Below are 19,377 nucleotides of genomic sequence, written 5' to 3'. Positions count from 1 at the left end.
GACACACACACGCACATACACCACGACCCTCGTCTCGATTCCCCCCTCTACGTTAAAACATTTAGTCAAAACTTTACTAATTGTGAAAACAATAGAGATATAGAAAAGCGTGCTATCCTCCTCAGCGCAACCGCTTCCGCGCTTTTCTGGGTTGTTAATTTCACTGCCTTTGCCACGAGCGGTGGACAAACGATGCTACGAGTGTACGGTCTTGCGGAAAAAATGCAATGCGTTCAGTTTCATTCTGTTAGTTCGACTGAGCTTGACTAAATGTTGTATTATCGCCTTACGTGACGTGTTTTAAGTGAGATGTATGGCCCTTTGCGCTAGCCATATAATTTATCTGAGTAGCGCGTGTCAGGCTTTGAAGTCACGCTCACATTCAGTCCGTACGAAGAGTGAGTGGTACAGGAAATCATGGCTGTGACAAAAGGAGTGGTGTTGTTTCTCGTTCTTGTGGCGTGGATACTTTTCACTGCGACATATTTCTGGTACGTTTAAGGAATCTGTGCGTCTTTTCCTCTGTCTGTTTATCTGTGCTTGTATGTGAGGGTGTGTGTGATAGATAGAGGGAGACAAAGAGAGAGCCGGGAGACAAAGAGAGAGGGAGACAAAGAGAGAGGGAGACAAGGAGAGAGAGAGAGAGAGAGAGAGAGAGAGAGAGAGAGAGAGAGAGAGAGAGAGAGAGAAGGGGTGCGTTTCTCTTTGTGTCTATTGACAGAAATGTGTGTGTGTGTGTGTGTGTGCGTGTGTGCGTGTGTGTGTGTGTGTGTGTGTGTGTGCGTGCGTGTGTCCGTGCGTGGGTGCGTGCGTGTTTACGTGCGTGATTGCGTGCGACGATCTGTCTTGTCTGGCTGTCTTAGAGTCTGTCACACACACACACACACACACACACACACACACACACATATATATACACACACATACACACACACATACATACACACACATACACATGGGTCACTCTCCTAGAAACTGGTCAGTCGGGACAGTGTACAAAAACATTTAAATAAACAACAAAATAATTACCTTCCTTTATTTGTTTGTGTTTTGTTGTCTTCAGTGTTATTTGGAGCAACAGTGTGAACAAGAACTAAAGCGTTTGTAAATATATTATTCTGTGATTTGCTTTGCACTGCAGAAGCTCTGAAATCGCCACTTTTTTCCATTCGAAGTATGACATGCTGTCTCTGCGCATACACATGCCTCAAATTTACCCATTTGATGACACATTTATCTACAATTGTTGCAAATTCCTGTGTATGAATTTGATTTCACCCGCCCGATGCGCCCAAACGATATTTCGATAATAACTTAGTTGCATTTGACCATGTAGAAACAATCGTCTCGCTCGTCACGCCTGGTGTCCTATTTTTAGCTTCAACGCCATGCCCAAACATAACTTGTGCACACTGTTTCAGCTGATGGATAATTCTACTCTGACATAGTAAAATATTCGAGGTCGTTAATCGCGATTGAATGAGATTCAAGTTGAGTCTGTAGAGCAAGTTTAATGAGATGTTCTGATAGATCTGCAAGTGGTGTCCGAAAATTTGCGATTCGTGAACGCACATTGCAGAACTATTTTCTGGCAAACTTGCGATCTTTCAACCCATTCGCGCATGAATATAAGGGAGTCCCTGCGGGGGTTACACGGTGCAAACGTGTTTTCGTACAATCGAGCACGCGGTTAGACGCAGGAAAACTTTGTTGTTGCGGGGTCCGCGCCAAAGTTGACGACAGACGTGCGAGACGGTACATGTGATCACAACCTTTGAGGTAAGTTTGAGCTGTACGACGGCTCTATTTGTACTATTTAGCGTGTAGAACTTAAACCACTAATATGATTTTGTCATGTTTACAAACTGAATTAAAAACAAAAATGCCTTTCTGTCAGAAAAACGCAATCAAGTGGCAAATTCATGGGGAGAGTAGATCTAGGTACAGTCCAACGTGAAAAGAAGTTTTCGTTTTTGACTCACATGCGAAGCAAAAGTGAGTCTATGTACTCACCCGAGTCGTCCGTCCGTCCGTCCGTCCGGACGTCCGTCCGGAAAACTTTAACGTTGGATATTTCTTGGACACTATTCAGTCTATCAGTACCAAATTTGGCAAGATGGTGTATGATGACAAGGCCCCAAAAAACATACATAGCATCTTGACCTTGCTTCAAGGTCAAGGTCGCAGGGGCCATAAATGTTGCCTAAAAAACAGCTATTTTTCACATTTTTCCCATTTTCTCTGAAGTTTTTGAGATTCAATACCTCACCTATATATGATATATAGGGCAAAGTAAGCCCCATCTTTTGATACCAGTTTGGTTTACCTTGCTTCAAGGTCAAGGTCACAGGAGCTCTTCAAAGTTGGATTGTATACATATTTTGAAGTGACCTTGACCTTGAACTATAAAAGATAACTGTTTCAAACTTAAAAATTATGTGGGGCACATGTTATGCTTTCATCATGAGACACATTTGGTCACATATGATCAAGGTCAAGGTCACTTTGACCCTTATGAAATGTGACCAAAATAAGGTAGTGAACCACTAAAAGTGACCATATCTCATGGTAGAAAGAGCCAATAAGCACCATTGTACTTCCTATGTCTTGAATTAACAGCTTTGTGTTGCATGACCTTGGATGACCTTGACCTTGGGTCAAGGTCACATGTATTTTGGTAGGAAAAATGTGTAAAGCATGTGAGTCGTATGGGCTTTGCCCTTCTTGTTTATGATTGTTTTGCGCCTCTTGTTAGTTTATTTTCTATTTTTTTAAATGAAGATTAGATCATGTGGTTCAGGTTCATTTGTTTTGTTGAGAATCTCAAGAAATAGCGTTTGAATCTCTCATCATAGCCAGAGCTGTCTCGTTCGTATAGCAGACGCCATTGCTGCTTTCCGCATGCGGTGTCAGCGATGCATGAGGGACAGAAATTATGACATATACTGGCATTTTCATTCGCACTGGAGCAGATTTTACACAGCGTGTAGTCATTTTTACATTTAGTCAAGTTTTGACTAAATGTTTTAACATAGAGGGGGAATCGAGACGAGGGTCGTGGTGTGTGTCTGTCTGTGCGTGTGTGTGTGTGTGTAGAGCGATTTAGAGTAAACTACTGGACCGATCTTTATGAAATTTTACATGAGAGTTCCTGGGCATGATATCCCCAGACATATTTTTCATTATTTTGATAAATGTCTTTGATGACGTCATATCCGGCTTTTTGTAAAAGTTGAAGCGGCACTGTCACACCCTCATTTTTTAATCAAATTGATTGAAATTTTGGCAAAGCAATCTTCGACGAAAGCCGGACTTTGGTATTGGATTTCAGCTTGGAGGCTTAAAAATTAATTGATAACTTTGGTCATTAAAAATCTGAAAATTGTAATTAATTTTTTTTTTTTTATATAAAACGATCCAAAACTACGTTCATCTTATTCTTCATCATTTTCTGATCCAAAAACATATAAATATGTTATATTCGGATTAAAAACAAGCTATGAAAATTAAAAATATAAAAATTATGATTAAAATTAAATTTCCGAAATCGATTTAAAAACAATTTCACCTTATTCCTTGTCGGTTCCTGATTCCAAAAACATATAGATATGATATGTTTGGATTAAAAACACGCTCAGAAAGTTAAAACAAAGAGAGGTGCAGTAAAGCGTGCTATGCAGCACAGCGAAACCACTACCGCGTTAAACAGGCTCGTCAGTTTCACTGCGTTTTGCACGAGCGGCGGACTACGGTCATTGTGAAAAAATGCAGTGCGTTCAGTTTCATTCTGTGAGTTCCACAGCTTGACTAAATGTAGTATTTTCGCCTTACGGGACTTGTTGTTTCTTTGTGTTACGAGGATGTGTTCAGGACAGAACCACTCTGGTTTCCAATGTGTGTATCTTGGGATCTTGACGGTTGTAACATGCACTGTTATGTACCTCAATGTGAGATGTAAAGCTGTGGTAGCAATTAAAATATCTGACTCCAACTGTTGCATTCTTTTTTCAGATGAAAGGATGCTGCTAATGCTCCTATCCTTTCTGCCAGTCCCGTCAATACTGATCCAGGATGCTGCTAATGCTCCTATCCTTTCTGCCAGTCCCGTCAATACTGATCCAGGATGCTGCTAATGCTCCTATCCTTTCTGCCAGTCCCGTCAATACTGATCCAGGATGCTGCTAATGCTCCTATCCTTTCTGCCAGTCCCGTCAATACTGATCCAGGATGCTGCTAAGGCTCCTATCCTTTCTGCCAGTCCCGTCAATACTGATCCAGGATGCTGCTAAGGCTCCTATCCTTTCTGCCAGTTCCGTCAATGCTGATCCAGGATGCTGCTAAGGCTCCTATCCTTTCTGCCAGTCCCGTCAATACTGATCCAGGATGCTGCTAAGGCTCCTATCCTTTCTGCCAGTCCCGTCAATACTGATCCAGGATGCTGCTAAGGCTCCTATCCTTTCTGCCAGTCCTGTCAATGCTGATCCAGGAGCAGATCAGAGAGACCGGTACGTTTCTACTGTAAATAATTTTCTTAACATGTTTTTCAATTATACTGGAATGACTTTGCTTGCATGCAGTCATTTTTTTAATTTTCTGTATCCATACTGATTTGTGCAGACATTCCTAGCAAAGTCTTTCCATGGCATGGTAAGTGCAGGTTACATAATGGAATCAATTACATGTATACATGTATTTCAAGTAACAAATTACCCCTAGTTGGTATGAATGCAGAGCTTTAGTTGTCTGCTTTTCTGAGGTAGACATTTCCAAGTTTATTGGTGTCACTTGCTCCTTGTATTTTTAATTCATGATGTAATCCTTTTCAGTTACTATTTTTAATTTTCTATTTTAAGAAAGGTTCATTTGTTTGTCCACAGATTGACACACTGGATGGGGTGGTTGTCCGTTTCCTTAGGAAACAACGATCATCGTTTGTGTGGCCTGCTGTGGAGGAGAGATTTTTTGTGAAGTTTGAGGAAGTAGTTGAGGTGCTGCCAGTCCCAACTCTTGACAGGCGTGGCAGACACACATTTCAATAAAAAGTTGTTTCGTTTTGACTGAAATAAAGCCATGGTTAACTGATATTGGTGTCTGTGTTTGTTTGCGGTGTCCATGGTTACACGCGAGACGTTCTGTGTCATTTGATGAATATCTGCATGTATTACCAAGATTTTTCAAAGTATGTCCATATACCTGTTTTAACTATTCATGGAGATTCTTTAAATCATACAATTTTGCAGATAGCAATATCTGATCACTTGCTGGAAAGGTTTTCTGTAAATGATGAAATGGTCGATCTGGCGTCCTCATAGTAATCCCCCATTATGTAAGTGTATGGTATATTTTGAAACTTCTGGTACTTCTATGAAGCAATTTCTATTGTATCTCATTGGAAATTGCATGATAATTACTTGTATTTTTTATGATAAGAGTAAAAATGTGCCTCTAATGGTGTCCTGTGTTACACGCGAGACAAGGCAACCTTCAACACATTATCTTAGATTACAACATTTCCAAAAGTTTATCTTGCTTTTCAAAACCTTGTGTTGAAAAGTTGAGATGTTAAACAAACCAAACACACCAAAAATATTTCAATTTTGACTAACTTTATTTTTGGGCACTCAAGTCACACATCTGACCAGTTTTCAGGAGAGTGACCCACATACACACACACACACACACACACACACACATACACATATACACACACACGCACACACACCGTGACGCTCGCACACACACACACACACGCGCGTGCGCGCGCGCACGGTAGTATATAGTATGAACACCATGGCTGCCCCTAGCAAAAGAAAGTACTCCAAGGGTGTCTCAAGGGTGTGTCAAAGTTGCTGATTAAATTATGTAAATGAGCACCTTTGCTGTGCCTTTCGGATACCTCCAAAGAAAAAAGGTGTTTAAAAGGTAAAAGCAAGCTACCGTTGAGGTATCTTACCGTTGAGATATCTTACCGTTGAGGTATCTTACCGTTGAGATATCTTACCGTTGAGGTATCTTACCGTTGAGGTATCTTTTCGTTGAGGTATCTTACCGTTGAGGTATCTTACCGTTGAGGTATCTTACCGTTGAGGTATCTTACCGTTGAGGTATCTTACCGTTGAGGTATCTTACCGTTGAGGTATCTTACCGTTGAGGTATCTTACCGTTGAGATATCTTACCGTTGAGGTATCTTTTCGTTGATGTATCTTACCGTTGAGGTATCTTACCGTTGAGGTATCTTACCGTTGAGGTATCTTTTCGTTGAGGTATCTTACCGTTGAGGTATCTTACCGTTGAGATATCTTACCGTTGAGATATCTTACCGTTGAGGTATCTTACCGTTGAGATATCTTACCGTTGAGATATCTTACCGTTGAGGTATCTTTTCGTTGAGGTATCTTACCGTTGAGGTATCTTACCGTTGAGGTATCTTACCGTTGAGGTATCTTACCGTTGAGATATCTTACCGTTCAGATATCTTACCGTTGAGGTATCTTACCGTTGAGATATCTTACCGTTGAGATATCTTACCGTTGAGGTATCTTACCGTTGAGATATCTTACCGTTGAGGTATCTTACCGTTGAGATATCTTACCGTTGAGATATCTTACCGTTGAGATATCTTACCGTTGAGGTATCTTACCGTTGAGGTATCTTACCGTTGAGATATCTTACCGTTGAGGTATCTTACCGTTGAGATATCTTACCGTTGAGATATCTTACCGTTGAGGTATCTTAAAGGTGTCGTTTGGGCGTTGTGCAATCCATACCATACAAGAAATTTGGTCGATTAAAATCAACATGGCCGAAGCAATGTTTTCATAAAAGAAGCGGTATTGTACGGGCACATGTTGAATTTGGATTGCATGTGTTGCAGAGTATTTGAAAATCCGTAGGCATAAAAACATGCAAAGAAGAGTGATAGGTCCCTGTTGTGAATATAGTCAAGTGGATAAATTGATTACTTATGTTTCACACTAGTTTTGCAGTCCCTCTCATGAACGGACACCCTTGGGCCAGTGCAAACCTGTCCGTACATTGCAGGTGGCCGGTCACGGGAGAGCCCCCCCCCCCCCCCCCGGCCCCCCCCCCCCCCCCCCATCACACACACTCAGGCACACTGACGGACTGAGTGAGTCTTTGCTACTGGTGAACAAGCTCTTCTTGTCCCAAAACAATAAGGTCAAACTACTACAACTTATAACTGAAAGGAAAAAAAACTGTCCTGTAAAAATGACGTTAAATCAACGGTGTCAGAAAAAGATAGATAAAAGAAATCCTCAAATTCCTGAGGATACAGGCACCCCATGAAAGCAGCCACGAACATACTCACAGAGTATGCAGATACTCACATGCTTGTTCAGATACTCACATGCTTGTGCAAATACTTTGCAAAAATATGAATTGAAAACCTGCATATGTGGTAATTTTGTGTGTGTGTGTGGCTTTATTGAATACTTCAGGCAGTGACTTTTCCCTCTCCAGTTTTTTCTTTCGTCTCTCTTACCCCTCGCTTACCCACCCCCCACCCCCTTACCCTCCACTCCCTTTACCCAGCCCCGACAGCACAAATTTGTAATCTGCAAGGCAGAGTACACATTTTCTAAAAGGAAGACTACTCCTCTTCAATTATATCCAGAGATCTTCCAGCTGTCTCCACCATAAGCCAAGTGGTCGAGTCTTATACCCTCATTCCACACAACCGTTCTACGTCCCGTTCCCGTATCGACCAAGGAACGGTGCGGGCACGGGAGGGATCGGGACAGAACCGCAATGGAACGTAACTGATCGTCAACGGAACTGCTTTAAACGGAAGGGTCGGTAGGGACGGCAGGCTGAGTTTGGGCTGCATGTTCACATTTTTAGCCGTTCCCCTCCTGATTAGAATGAACGGTAATGGAACCTCAACCCATCGGTAACGGAACGCTTGGATCGTTAAAGGAACTTAAAACAACGGTAACGCAACGGTAGCGCTCTCACACACTGAGTTGTCATACCCACATTCCACACATCCGTTCTAGGTCCCGTTCCCTTCTTACCGACCAAGGACGGCTGCCACTATGGTCAGACGCTGCTGAAAGATGCCAAAAAACGGCTGTTTACGCAGCGTTCCATTGTTGTGGCAGCATTCCTTGGTTGGTACGGGAACGGGACAAAGAACGGTTGTGTGGAATGGGGGTATAACTTTTGACACCGACAAACTGAAGAATGAACAGATCTATGAGGTAACCGTCTCAATGGTCCAGGCTCAGGAAACAAAGAGTATATATATATGGCCTGGGGCGATTGTAGCTTCCCTTCTTCGTGTCCGATAGACAGGGACAATAAATAGTAGAACATAGTGCAATTTCACGTTGGCATCTTCTCCACTGAAACCTATAACCCAAAGACTGAAGACCAAAGTGCTTTACCCCACTTCTGACCCGAATCACCCCCCTCCTGCTAGGTACACGTGAACTCAAGTTAACCTCTGCTTTGACCTGTGTGCCAGGAGTCGGATGAGAGAGAGCGAGAGAGAGACACACACACACATAGACAGAGACAGACATAGAAAGACAGAAGCGGAGAGACTCAGAGGGAGATACAGAGAGAGCGAGAGAGAGAGAGAGAGAGAGAGAGAGAGAAAAAAAACTAACTGATCTCGTGAGAACGGTAACAAAACGAGACATGTCACCTCTCCGAATGCATTCCAATAGATGACCGCTCCTGCGGCCATCAATAAGGGAGCTGTCAATCATTTTGAGGACTGTATACACTGAGTTATTTCCCTTTACTTAGCTGATGCTATATTTGAGTGTTTGACGTGGCAGTGTCAGGAAACATCCGAACAAATCTTCATTTGGTCATCTCTGATATTATAATCTTTCCTCTTCGTTGTTCTCTGGTCTTGCTCAAATGCTGTAATGGGAAAAAAACCCACCTTGATCAGCAAAGCTAGGAGGTAAATAGAAATGTCTCTTTTGACTTTGTTGAGCTTTACAGTGTTAATGCTATTTTACTTCTAACAGCTATCATTTTCACAGTTTTGATGAAAAACGCTCCTGTGAGATATCTGAAAAATTCCATTTTCTTTCTTTATTTGGTGTTTAACGTCGTTTTCAACCACAAAGGTTATATCGCGACGGGGAAAGGGGGGGGGGGGGGGGGGAGATGGGATAGATCGAGCCACTTGTTAATTGTTTCTTGTTCACAAAAGCACTAATCACAAAATTGCTCCACGGGCTTGCAACGTACTACAATATATTACCTTTCTTTCTTTATTTGGTGTTTAACGTCGTTTTCAACCACGAAGGTTATATCGCAACGGGGAAAGGGGGGAGATGGGATAGAGCCACTTGTCAATTGTTTCTTGTTCACAAAAGCACTAATCAAAAATTTGCTCCAGGGGCTTGCAACGTAGTACAATGTATTACCTTACTGGGAGAATGCAAGTTTCCAGTACAAAGGACTTGACTAAAATATTTACAAAAATTGACTATATTCTATACAAGAAAAACTTAACAAGGGTAAAAAGAGAAACAGAATCCGTCAGTCGCCTCTTACGACATGCTGGGGAGCATCGGGTAAATTCTTCCCCCTAACCCGCGGGGGGTTAAAAATTCAATTTAGATAAGAAAAATTGAACACCTTGATGCTAAAAATACAACAACAGGAATGTGTACACGTACCGATGAACAAACAAGTCGCGTAAGGCGAAAATACAACATTTAGTCAAGCTGTCGAACTCACAAAATGAAACTGAACGCAATGCAATTTTTCAGCAAGACCGTATACTCGCAGCATCGTCAGTCCACCGCTCGTGGCAAAGGCAGTGAAATTGACAAGAAGAGCGGGGTAGTAGTTGCGCTGAGAAGGATAGCACGCTTTTCTGTACCTCTCTTCGTTTTAACTTTCTAAGCGTGTTTTTAATCCAAACATATCATATCTATATGTTTTTGGAATCAGGAACCGACAAGAAATAAGATGAAAGTGTTTTTAAATTGATTTCGAAAATTTAATTTTGATCATAATTTTTATATTTTTAATTTTCAGAGCTTGTTTTTAATCCAAATATAACATATTTATATGTTTTTGGAATCAGAAAATGATGAACAATAAGATGAACGTAAATTTGGATCGTTTTATAAAAAAATTTGTTTTTACAATTTTCAGATTTTTAATGACCAAAGTCATCAATTAATTTTTAAGCCACCAAGCTGAAATGCAATACCGAAGTCCGGCCTTCGTCGAAGATTGCTTGGCCAAAATTTCAATCAATTTGATTGAAAAATGAGGGTGTGGCAGTGCCGCCTCAACTTTTACAAAAAGCCGGATATGACGTCATCAAAGGTATTTATCGAAAAAAAGAAAAAAAACGTCCGGGGATGTCATTTCCAAGAACTCTCATGTAAAATTTCATAAAGATCGGTCCAGTAGTTTGGTCTGAATCGCTCTACACACGCACAGACACACACACACACACACACACACACACACACACACACACACACACACACACACACACACACCACGACCCTCGTCTCGATTCCCCCTCTATCTTAAAACATTTAGTCAAAACTTGACTAAATGTAAAAAGAAATCTAACATGGAAAAGTAGACAATCAAAAGAATACTGCCAGCCGAAGGGTCATAACCATGCATACAAAATCAGTTTTTATTGACTCACATGCGAAGCAAAAGTGAGTCTATACATGTACTCACCCGAGTCGTCCGGACGTCCGGAAAACTTTAACGTTGGATATTTCTTGGACACTATTCAGTCTATCAGTACCAAATTTGGCAAGATGGTGTATGATGACAAGGCCCCAAAAAACATACATAGCATCTTGACCTTGCTTCAAGGTCAAGGTCGCAGGGGCCATAAATGTTGCCTAAAAAACAGCTATTTTTCACATTTTCCCCATTTTCTCTGAAGTTTTTGAGATTCAATACCTCACCTATATATGATATATAGGGCAAAGTAAGCCCCATCTTTTGATACCAGTTTGGTTTACCTTGCTTCAAGGTCAAGGTCACAGGAGCTCTTCAAAGTTGGATTGTATACATATTTTGAAGTGACCTTGACCCTGAACTATGGAAGATAACTGTTTCAAACTTAAAAATTATGTGGGGCACATGTTATGCTTTCATCATGAGACACATTTGGTCACATATGATCAAGGTCAAGATCACTTTGACCCTTATGAAATGTGACCAAAATAAGGTAGTGAACCACTAAAAGTGACCATATCTCATGGTAGAAAGAGCCAGTAAGCACCATTGTACTTCCTATGTCTTGAATTAACAGCTTTGTGTTGCATGACCTTGGATGACCTTGACCTTGGGTCAAGGTCACATGTATTTTGGTAGGAAAAATGTGAAAAGCATGTGAGTCGTATGGGCTTTGCCCTTCTTGTTCTCCATTTGAAATGCACATATGCGTGTATGGGGGGGGGGGGGGGGGCAGGGGTTCGTGTGTGTGGGTACATGTGTGTGGTGGGGGTGGGGGAAAATATGCTCACACATATCTGTGTATACATGTACCGGGCAAACTGGTGCTGGTATTTCATACTTTCACATGAGCATTTGTGTCACATCCGTAAGCTATTCTCTGGTTGTTGTCTTCAACTTTTACAAATTCTATATCCTCCCAACTTATTGACAAAAACTTGACAAAATCTTAACGATGGTCTCAAAACACTAGTGTCTCTTTTGCTTGATTGATGACTTGTAGGAGATTAATGCCAGCTTTTCTTTCTTTATTTCTTTCTTTATGTTTGGTTTCTTGGTGTTTAACGTCGTTTTCAACCACGAAGGTTATATCGCGACGGGGAAAGGGGGGGGGGGGGGGGGAGATGGGATAGAGCTACTTTGTTAATTGTTTCTTGTTCACAAAAGCACTAATCAAAACATTGCTCCAGGGGCTTGCAACGTAGTACAATATATGACCTTTCTGGGAGAATGCAAGTTTCCAGTACAAAGGACTTAACATTTCTTACATACTGCTTGACTAAATTCTTTACAAACATTGACTATATTCTATACAAGAAACACTTAACAAGGGTAAAAAGAGAAACAGAATCCGTTAGTCGCCTCTTACGACATGCTGGGGAGCATCGGGTAAATTCTTCCCCCTGACCCGCGGGGGGTACACAACAACTACAACAACAACAACACTTTTGTTAACCAGCAAACTACATCAACAATAACAATAACAACAACAACACCATTGTTGAGAAACCAGCGAAACTACATCAACAATAACAACAACAACAACCTCAACAACTACAACCACAACAACAACACTTTTGTTAACCAGCAAACTACATCAACAATAACAATAACAACAACACCATTGTTGAGAAACCAGCGAAACTGTATCAACAATAACAAAAACAACAACAACCACAACACAGTACAACATTGGGCAACAACTACAACAACTACAACGACGACAACAACACTGACAACAACTCAAAAACCAAGAACAACTACAATGTCAACAACACCACCAACAACAGCTTTACACTGATAAACAGTAGGTGGAACACGATTGATTTGACACGTAACAACCTTGATTTCATCTACAACGACGACAACAACAACATCAATTCAAATTCGAGAACATATACGTCTTCAACAACATAACCAACAACAAATCCGATAGAAGTTCAACTACAATCTCAACAGTGATCATGGGCTGCCTAATCTATTTGCTGAGTCTGGCAGACATTTGACTTCCACCCTTGAGAGAGAATGGTTTTTTTTCGTAAACTTTGTGCCTCAAACCTGACTAAGAGGACACAACTCTACATTAATCCCCGATTATCAACCCAGATAGACGGAACACTTCCGTCTCAACTCGGACGCCGCAGTAAGAACGATCTCTAGCAACAGACGCTGATACGGTACAGCTATCTGCTCGCCGGCTCCTAAGCCACTCCCCCAGTATGTATGTCTACACACTGACACCAATTAAACCTCCAATTGAGCTGTTAACCCGTGATTTGTAAAAACGGAAAAAATATTTTACAAATTACGTCGAACCTAAAACCGCGATTTGTAAAAATGTTAAAAAAATAAAAACAACAGGCGAAGCCTTCAAGGCTCCCGTAAGAAATCAACAAACAGTAACACAAACTCATCCGTCACACACACACACAGACACACACACACACACACACACACACACACACACACGCACACACACACACAGTTAAAACTAACGCATCATATCAACTCCATGTATAATTTTCAAAAGAAGGCAAACAGATAAAATGACTGTGTATTTGTTGTTGGTGCAGTTGTCCTTGAATGAGATCTTGTGCAATCCTCACACACACATGTAGACTCGCTCCCAAGGGTACGACAGACATAACCTGCTCGAAGCACAACCATACTAATACACTCGAACTCGTAGTTCATTTTGACTGCCTGTTTATTCGTACTGTCTCACTCCGGTAGGTGGCATTGGCGAGTACACATGTAAGGGAGACAATTCCCCAATCACATCACTAACGTGTCGTCTGCTATGCTACATTCCTTTTCTTTCTTCAAACATTTGAACAGTTAATAAACTCAAAATTTAAATCTTGTCCACTTGACCACGAACTGTAAATACATTTGTTTAAACATTTAAACTGTTGCATAACACTCAATAGCCATACTGAACATTACTGTCAAACTTCAAACATATCAACATTTTGTTCAACCTCAACAAAAGCATTTCCAAACATTTGCATGATGCAAAATTACATGTTTCCCACAATGTATTCCTTCAACTTCTCAGGTGGTTTTCTGATTCTGGTGGACTGTCTGAGCGGTTGTGGACAAACTGTTTGGTCATGTGTCTGCGTGTTTGTCTGTGTGTTTGTCTGCGTGTCCGGAACGTTCGCGTTGTCTGTATGTTCGTTTGTCTGTTTGCTGTGAACATATTTCTTTGTGTGTGCGACGTTCCTCTTGTACTGAACACCGGGTGGTGATTCGACAAGAAGTTGAGAACCAGTTTTGTCTACCACCTTGTATGGTTCCGGCTCAAAAGTGGTTGCCAACTTGTCCTGTCTTTTCTGCTGAAGCAACACGTCATCACCTACATCTATCTTTGTTTCTGTTGCACGGCGCTTATCATCGGCATACTGTTTCCCTATTTCTTTCCGGATTTTGTCGCGGTCACGGATGTTTTCATCAAGTTCGGCCTTGACGATGGAATCAATGTCTGGAAGTTTTGTCCGAAGTTTTCGCTTGAAAAGCAGTTCTGCTGGACTAACTCCAGTAGTCTGATGTGGTGTGGTTCTGTATGACAACAGAAATGTGTTCAGTTCTTTTTTCCAGTCTTTGCCTTCGGAGTGTGCTATTTTGATCGCTTTCATCAATGTTCGGTTTTGGCGTTCTACCTCACCATTGGCCTGTGGCCACAATGGCGTTGTGTGCCTGTGCATAATTCCGTGTGTAGTCATGAATTCTTTGAATTCGGCGGAAATGAACTGGGGACCATTGCCCGATTTCAGGGAAAATGGTAGCCCATGTGTTGTGAACATTGTTTCCAGACACTCCACAATTTGTTCTGCTTTTGTATTTCTCAGGACTGCGGTCTCGAAATACCGGCTATAGTAGTCTACTACTACTATACTGTTCAAAAAAAGAAACGCATAGCTTGTATTTTTTTTTTTTTTTCGTTCATGGGCTGAAACTCCCACGCCTTTTACGTGTATGACCGTTTTTACCCCGCCATTTAGGCAGCGCATAGCTTGTAATATTTGGTTAATTTAGTTATATGGCTACAAGGATATCCACCAAACTGCAGAAAATGTTTATCTGGTCGTCGACCTTTCGTCCATTGCCACAAGTGAGCTCTGCACGTGACGCATGCGTTATCAGTGGCTACAATGTCAAAATTGCTCATTTGGCATGACCACTCGTCATGCTTCAGTGTAATCTCGTGAAACTCGGGGAATATTGAGCTCTCACCATGTCTTCCAAAACCCATAAAAGCGGATTGTTCGCCACAAAGAAATCAGACGACAATTCAGCGACGAAAGATGGCCCGATTGAGCAGAGAAGACCGCCAAATTGCATTGGGTCGTTTACAAGCAGGCCAAAGTCAAAGTGCAATCGCCAGGCACTTCCACGTGTCCCAGAGCACCATCAGTAGACTGTGGGTCAGGTTTCAAGCCACTGGCTCCGTTGCTGACTTGCCACGAGCGGGAAGACCAAGGGCGACAACTGCTGCTCACGACCGCTTCATACGGCTCCGCCACCTCCGGAATCGTTTCCTGTCGGCCTCATCTTCTGTCCAGGCTCTCCCCGGGCCACACCGATTATCGGACCAGACCGTGCGGAACCGCCTGCATGAAGCTGGTTTGAGAGCTCGCAGACCTCACAGAGGAGCTGTCCTCAGGCCAAAAAAAAAATTGTCTGTTTCTGGTAACATGGCTAAAAAAAATAGGGTCGGTAGGTCGGGATTTTTTTTTTTTTTTTTTTTTTTTTTTTTTACCCCAAATGTAGACCAATAAAACTAACTTTAAAAATCGCGCAAAGATTCACTATACATAGAGACAAGACACTCAACACATTTACAAATCGTCAGCGGACTTTCGTTTTCATACGTTTTTGTTGTTCATTTTCTCACCCTGTCCTTTACCACCAAAAAAAAAAAAAAAATTTTGAGTTTGGAAAAAAAAGTTTAGGGTCGGCGCCGAAATTTAGGGTCGGTCGGGTGACCAGAAACAGACAATTTTTTTTTTTTGGCCTCACCCGCCGCCATCGCCAGAACCGAGTGCAGTGGGGCAACCAGCACCTTCGCTGGACCGTCCGGAATCACTGGAGACACGTGCGGTTCAGCGACGAGTCCTACTTCCTGCTCCAGCGACATGATGGTCGGAGGAGGGTCTACCGGAGAGTAAACGAACGTTACGCGCCCAACTGTGTGGATGAGGCACCCGTTCATGGTGGTGGAGGCGTCATGGTGTGGGGGGCGATCAATACCGCTGGAAGGAGCACCCTGGTGCACGTCCAAGGGCGCATAACTGCCCAGCGATACGTAGAGGAAATTCTGCGCCCACACGCCCTTCCTCTTCTGGCTGACCAGGATGCCATATTCCAGCAGGACAACGCTCGCCCGCACACAGCACGACTCACCACCCAGTTCCTCACCCACCACCATGTCCAGGTGCTTCCCTGGCCATCCATGTCGCCAGACATGAACCCGATAGAACACCTCTGGGATGAATTGGACAGACGTGTGCGCAGGCGAGAAGAAGCGCCGGCAAATCACCGCGATCTATTGCAGGCACTTCAGGAGGAGTGGGACACCATCCCACAGCAAGATATCCGGCATCTGATCCAGTCCATGCCCAGAAGGTGCCGGGCAGTTGTTGCTGCTCAAGGCAGTCACACCCCCTACTGACTTGACAGCCTCGGCACCCAATCGTATTGATTGACTGATTGATTTGAAGATGCCAATGAACTGTGTGTGCATTGAACTGTGTCCATACCAAATTTCAAACAAATAATCTAAATATTGGATTTTCTGTTAATTTTTTCGAAAAATAAAACAAATTTGGCAAGTAGCAACTATGCGTTTCTTTTTTTGAACAGTATAGAATCGACTCTCCACTTGGCAACGGACCAAGCAAGTCAACTGCCAAGTCTTCCCATGGACCATCTGGGAATGTGGTTCGAACCATCGGTTCCGGCTTTGACGGCATTCCGACAATTTGACATTCGTGACAAGAACGTACACATTTTTCAACATCTTTGTCGAGACCGGGCCACCACACTTTGGTTCGAATTCTTTATTTTGTTTTCACCACCCCTTGGTGTCCTTCGTGTGCTATTTCAACCACGCGTTCTTTCAGTGCTTTCGGAATCACAATGCGTGTGCCACGTAGAACAAGTTTCCCAAGGCTGGTCAACTCATCTTTCAGCGCTTTGTATGCTACGTTCGGGCATTTTTCCCAGTTTCCTGATTTGATACACTTTCTCACTGCAGACAACTCTTCATCTACAGCTGAAGCCTCTTCAATTTCATGTGCTGTCATTGCCCTCGGTACGGCCTTCTTTGCAGCGAAGTACACATACTCTTCCGCAACGTTTCGACCACAAACACGTTCAGTGTCTTGGTTCACGTTCAGTGTCTTGGTTCACGTTCAGTGTCTTGGTTCACGTTCAGTGTCTTGGTTCACGTTCAGTGTCTTGGTTCACGAGTCGCGACAACGAGTCGGCAATGTTCTGTGAGCCCGGCTTGTATTCCACCGTGAATTGGTAGCTCTGCAACCGAAGCACCCATCGCTCGATACGCGCCGACGGTTTCGAACGTTTGGAATAGATGAACTGCAGTGGGCGGTGGTCGGTTTCAAGTGTGAACTCAATACCGTACACATACTGTTGAAATCGCTCGCACGCCCATACAAGAGCTAATGCTTCTTTCTCAGTTTGTGAGTAACGTCGTTCGACATCCGACAAGCTACGGCTAGCATAGTAGATCACTCTTTTCTCACCGTTCTGAACTTGTGTGAGAACTGCACCTAGTCCGACTGGACTCGCGTCTGCAACAATACGCGTCTCGGCTTTCGGATCGAAGTACGCGACGTTTTCAGCTTTCGACAAATCATCCTTCAAAGTTTGAAATGCCTTTTCTTGTTCTGTTTTCCACTGAAATGGTGCGTTCTTTCTAGTCAATTTTCTGAGTGGTTCGGCTTTGGTAGCCAAATTTTCTATGAAGCGAGCGTTGAAGTTCACTAACCCCAAGAAGCTTCTGACTTCCGACGCTACAGTCGGCTGTTTTGCGTTTTTCACGGCTTCTACTTTTGTGGATGTTGGCCCTATCCCTTTCTCCGAGAGTAGAAACCCCATGAACTGAAGTTCGGACATCCGATAGACACATTTGTCTGGATTGAGTGTGAGGCCATTCTCTTGTAGTGTGTGAAGTACCTTGTCGAGTCTCCGGTCATGTTCCTCGACTGTTTCTGCATGTATGATGATGTCATCTGTCATGTTCCGTGCACCCGGACAATCGCGAATCACGTCTTGGATAGTATGTTGGTAGATTTCTGGCGCTGACGTCACTCCGAACATCAAACGCTTGTACCGAAATAATCCGATGTGTGTTGCGAATGTTGTGACGGGACGCGACTCTTCAGACAACTCGAGCTGATGAAACCCCCACTTCAAATCAAGCTTTGTGAAAACTTTGCTTCCGTTCATTTCGATCAGTGTTTCTTCGATAGTCGGTATAGGAAAACGTTCACGCTCAACCGCTTCATTGGCCTGTCTCATTTCTACGCATAGCCTAATGTCATCACTGTTGGGTTTAGGAACCACTACGATCGGGCTAGCAAACGAAGTCGGACCTTCTGCGCGCTCGATAATGTCGAGTTCCTCTAGCTCCGCGATTTTCTTTTCAACCTTTTCCCGGAGGCTGAATGGAATCCGGCGAGCTGCCTGAACAGCTGGTTTTACATTGTGGTTCACATGCAGTGTAATCTTTTGATTCTTCAGTTTACCCAACCCTTTGTACAACTCTGGGTACCTCTGTTCTGGTTTGTCTGACAGTGACACAGATCTGACAGTTTCAGGTTCTCTTGGCAATCCCACTCTCAAAACACCCAGTTTTTCTGATGTTTCTTTTCCCAAAAGAGGGACTTTGCCTTTCTCTTCAATGACAACAAATTCAGCTGTGTGAATTTCTGAAACCCCAGGAACAACAATTTCAGCTTGAAATGTTCCTGCTACTGTCAGAGGTGTGTCCTGCCCATAAGCATACAGCTTTCTTGGTTTGTCAACTTTCTTGCATGTAAACTTCATTTTCTTTTTCTTCAACTGTTCCCAGTTTTGCCTATCAACAATGTTGCAGCTTGCCCCAGAATCTATCATCATTGACATGTTGACACCCCCCACAACAACATCAATTGTGGAATTGTAGAATTTGTCAACAACAAATGCATGCTCATCATCATCATCACTCTCACGCACATTGTTCAGATGCTTTGATTTTGATTTGCACACAGAAGCGAAATGGTTCATTTTTTGCATTTTGTGCATTCTTTACCTTTTGCGGGACATGCCGCGTCTTTTGCAAAATGTCCTGTCTTTCCACACCGAAAACATTTCAGTCCGTGTTTGTCTGACTCTGTTTTAGTCTTTCTGTCAGTGCGGTGAAACGGTTTCCTGTGTCGTGGTCTCGAAACAGCACTAACAAGTTCAGTTTCTTTTTCACTTGGTCTGCCATCCATCTGCTTCACCTGTGAAACTGCCGCCTCATGAGCTTGTGCTTTTTCAAGTAACTGTCCCAATGTCAAAGCTCTCTTCGCCAGAAGTTTCGCTTGCAGTGTTCTGTCTGGACATCTGTCGATGACTTGATCTCTGATGCTCGCATCGCGTGCAGCACCGAAGTTGCAGTT

The 19,377-nt window shown here is 42.9% G+C and overlaps 1 protein-coding gene and 1 long non-coding RNA gene across 2 annotated transcripts in view; both read left to right on the top strand.

The window, feature by feature from the left end:
- The first annotated feature begins 392 nt into the window (after window positions 1-392).
- LOC138977945 (NXPE family member 3-like) overlaps window positions 393-19,377 on the top strand; it is a 49,403-nt gene continuing 30,418 nt past the window's right edge. Inside the window, exon 1 of the mRNA XM_070350553.1 lies at window positions 393-491. Within this exon, the coding sequence (XP_070206654.1) occupies window positions 418-491 (74 nt within the window). The 5' untranslated portion in view covers window positions 393-417. The remainder of the gene's footprint in view (window positions 492-19,377) is intronic.
- LOC138977954 (uncharacterized) lies at window positions 1,570-5,082 on the top strand. The gene is made up of 3 exons (XR_011459534.1): window positions 1,570-1,779; window positions 4,012-4,505; window positions 4,878-5,082. It is a non-coding gene; the product is annotated as an uncharacterized lncRNA (long non-coding RNA).

The sequence above is a fragment of the Littorina saxatilis genome, linkage group LG10, assembly GCF_037325665.1.
Source record: "Littorina saxatilis isolate snail1 linkage group LG10, US_GU_Lsax_2.0, whole genome shotgun sequence".
Lineage (NCBI taxonomy): Eukaryota > Metazoa > Mollusca > Gastropoda > Littorinimorpha > Littorinidae > Littorina > Littorina saxatilis.
Note: the sequence above shows the minus strand (reverse complement) of the source record. Positions and strands in the feature narration are given on the sequence as shown.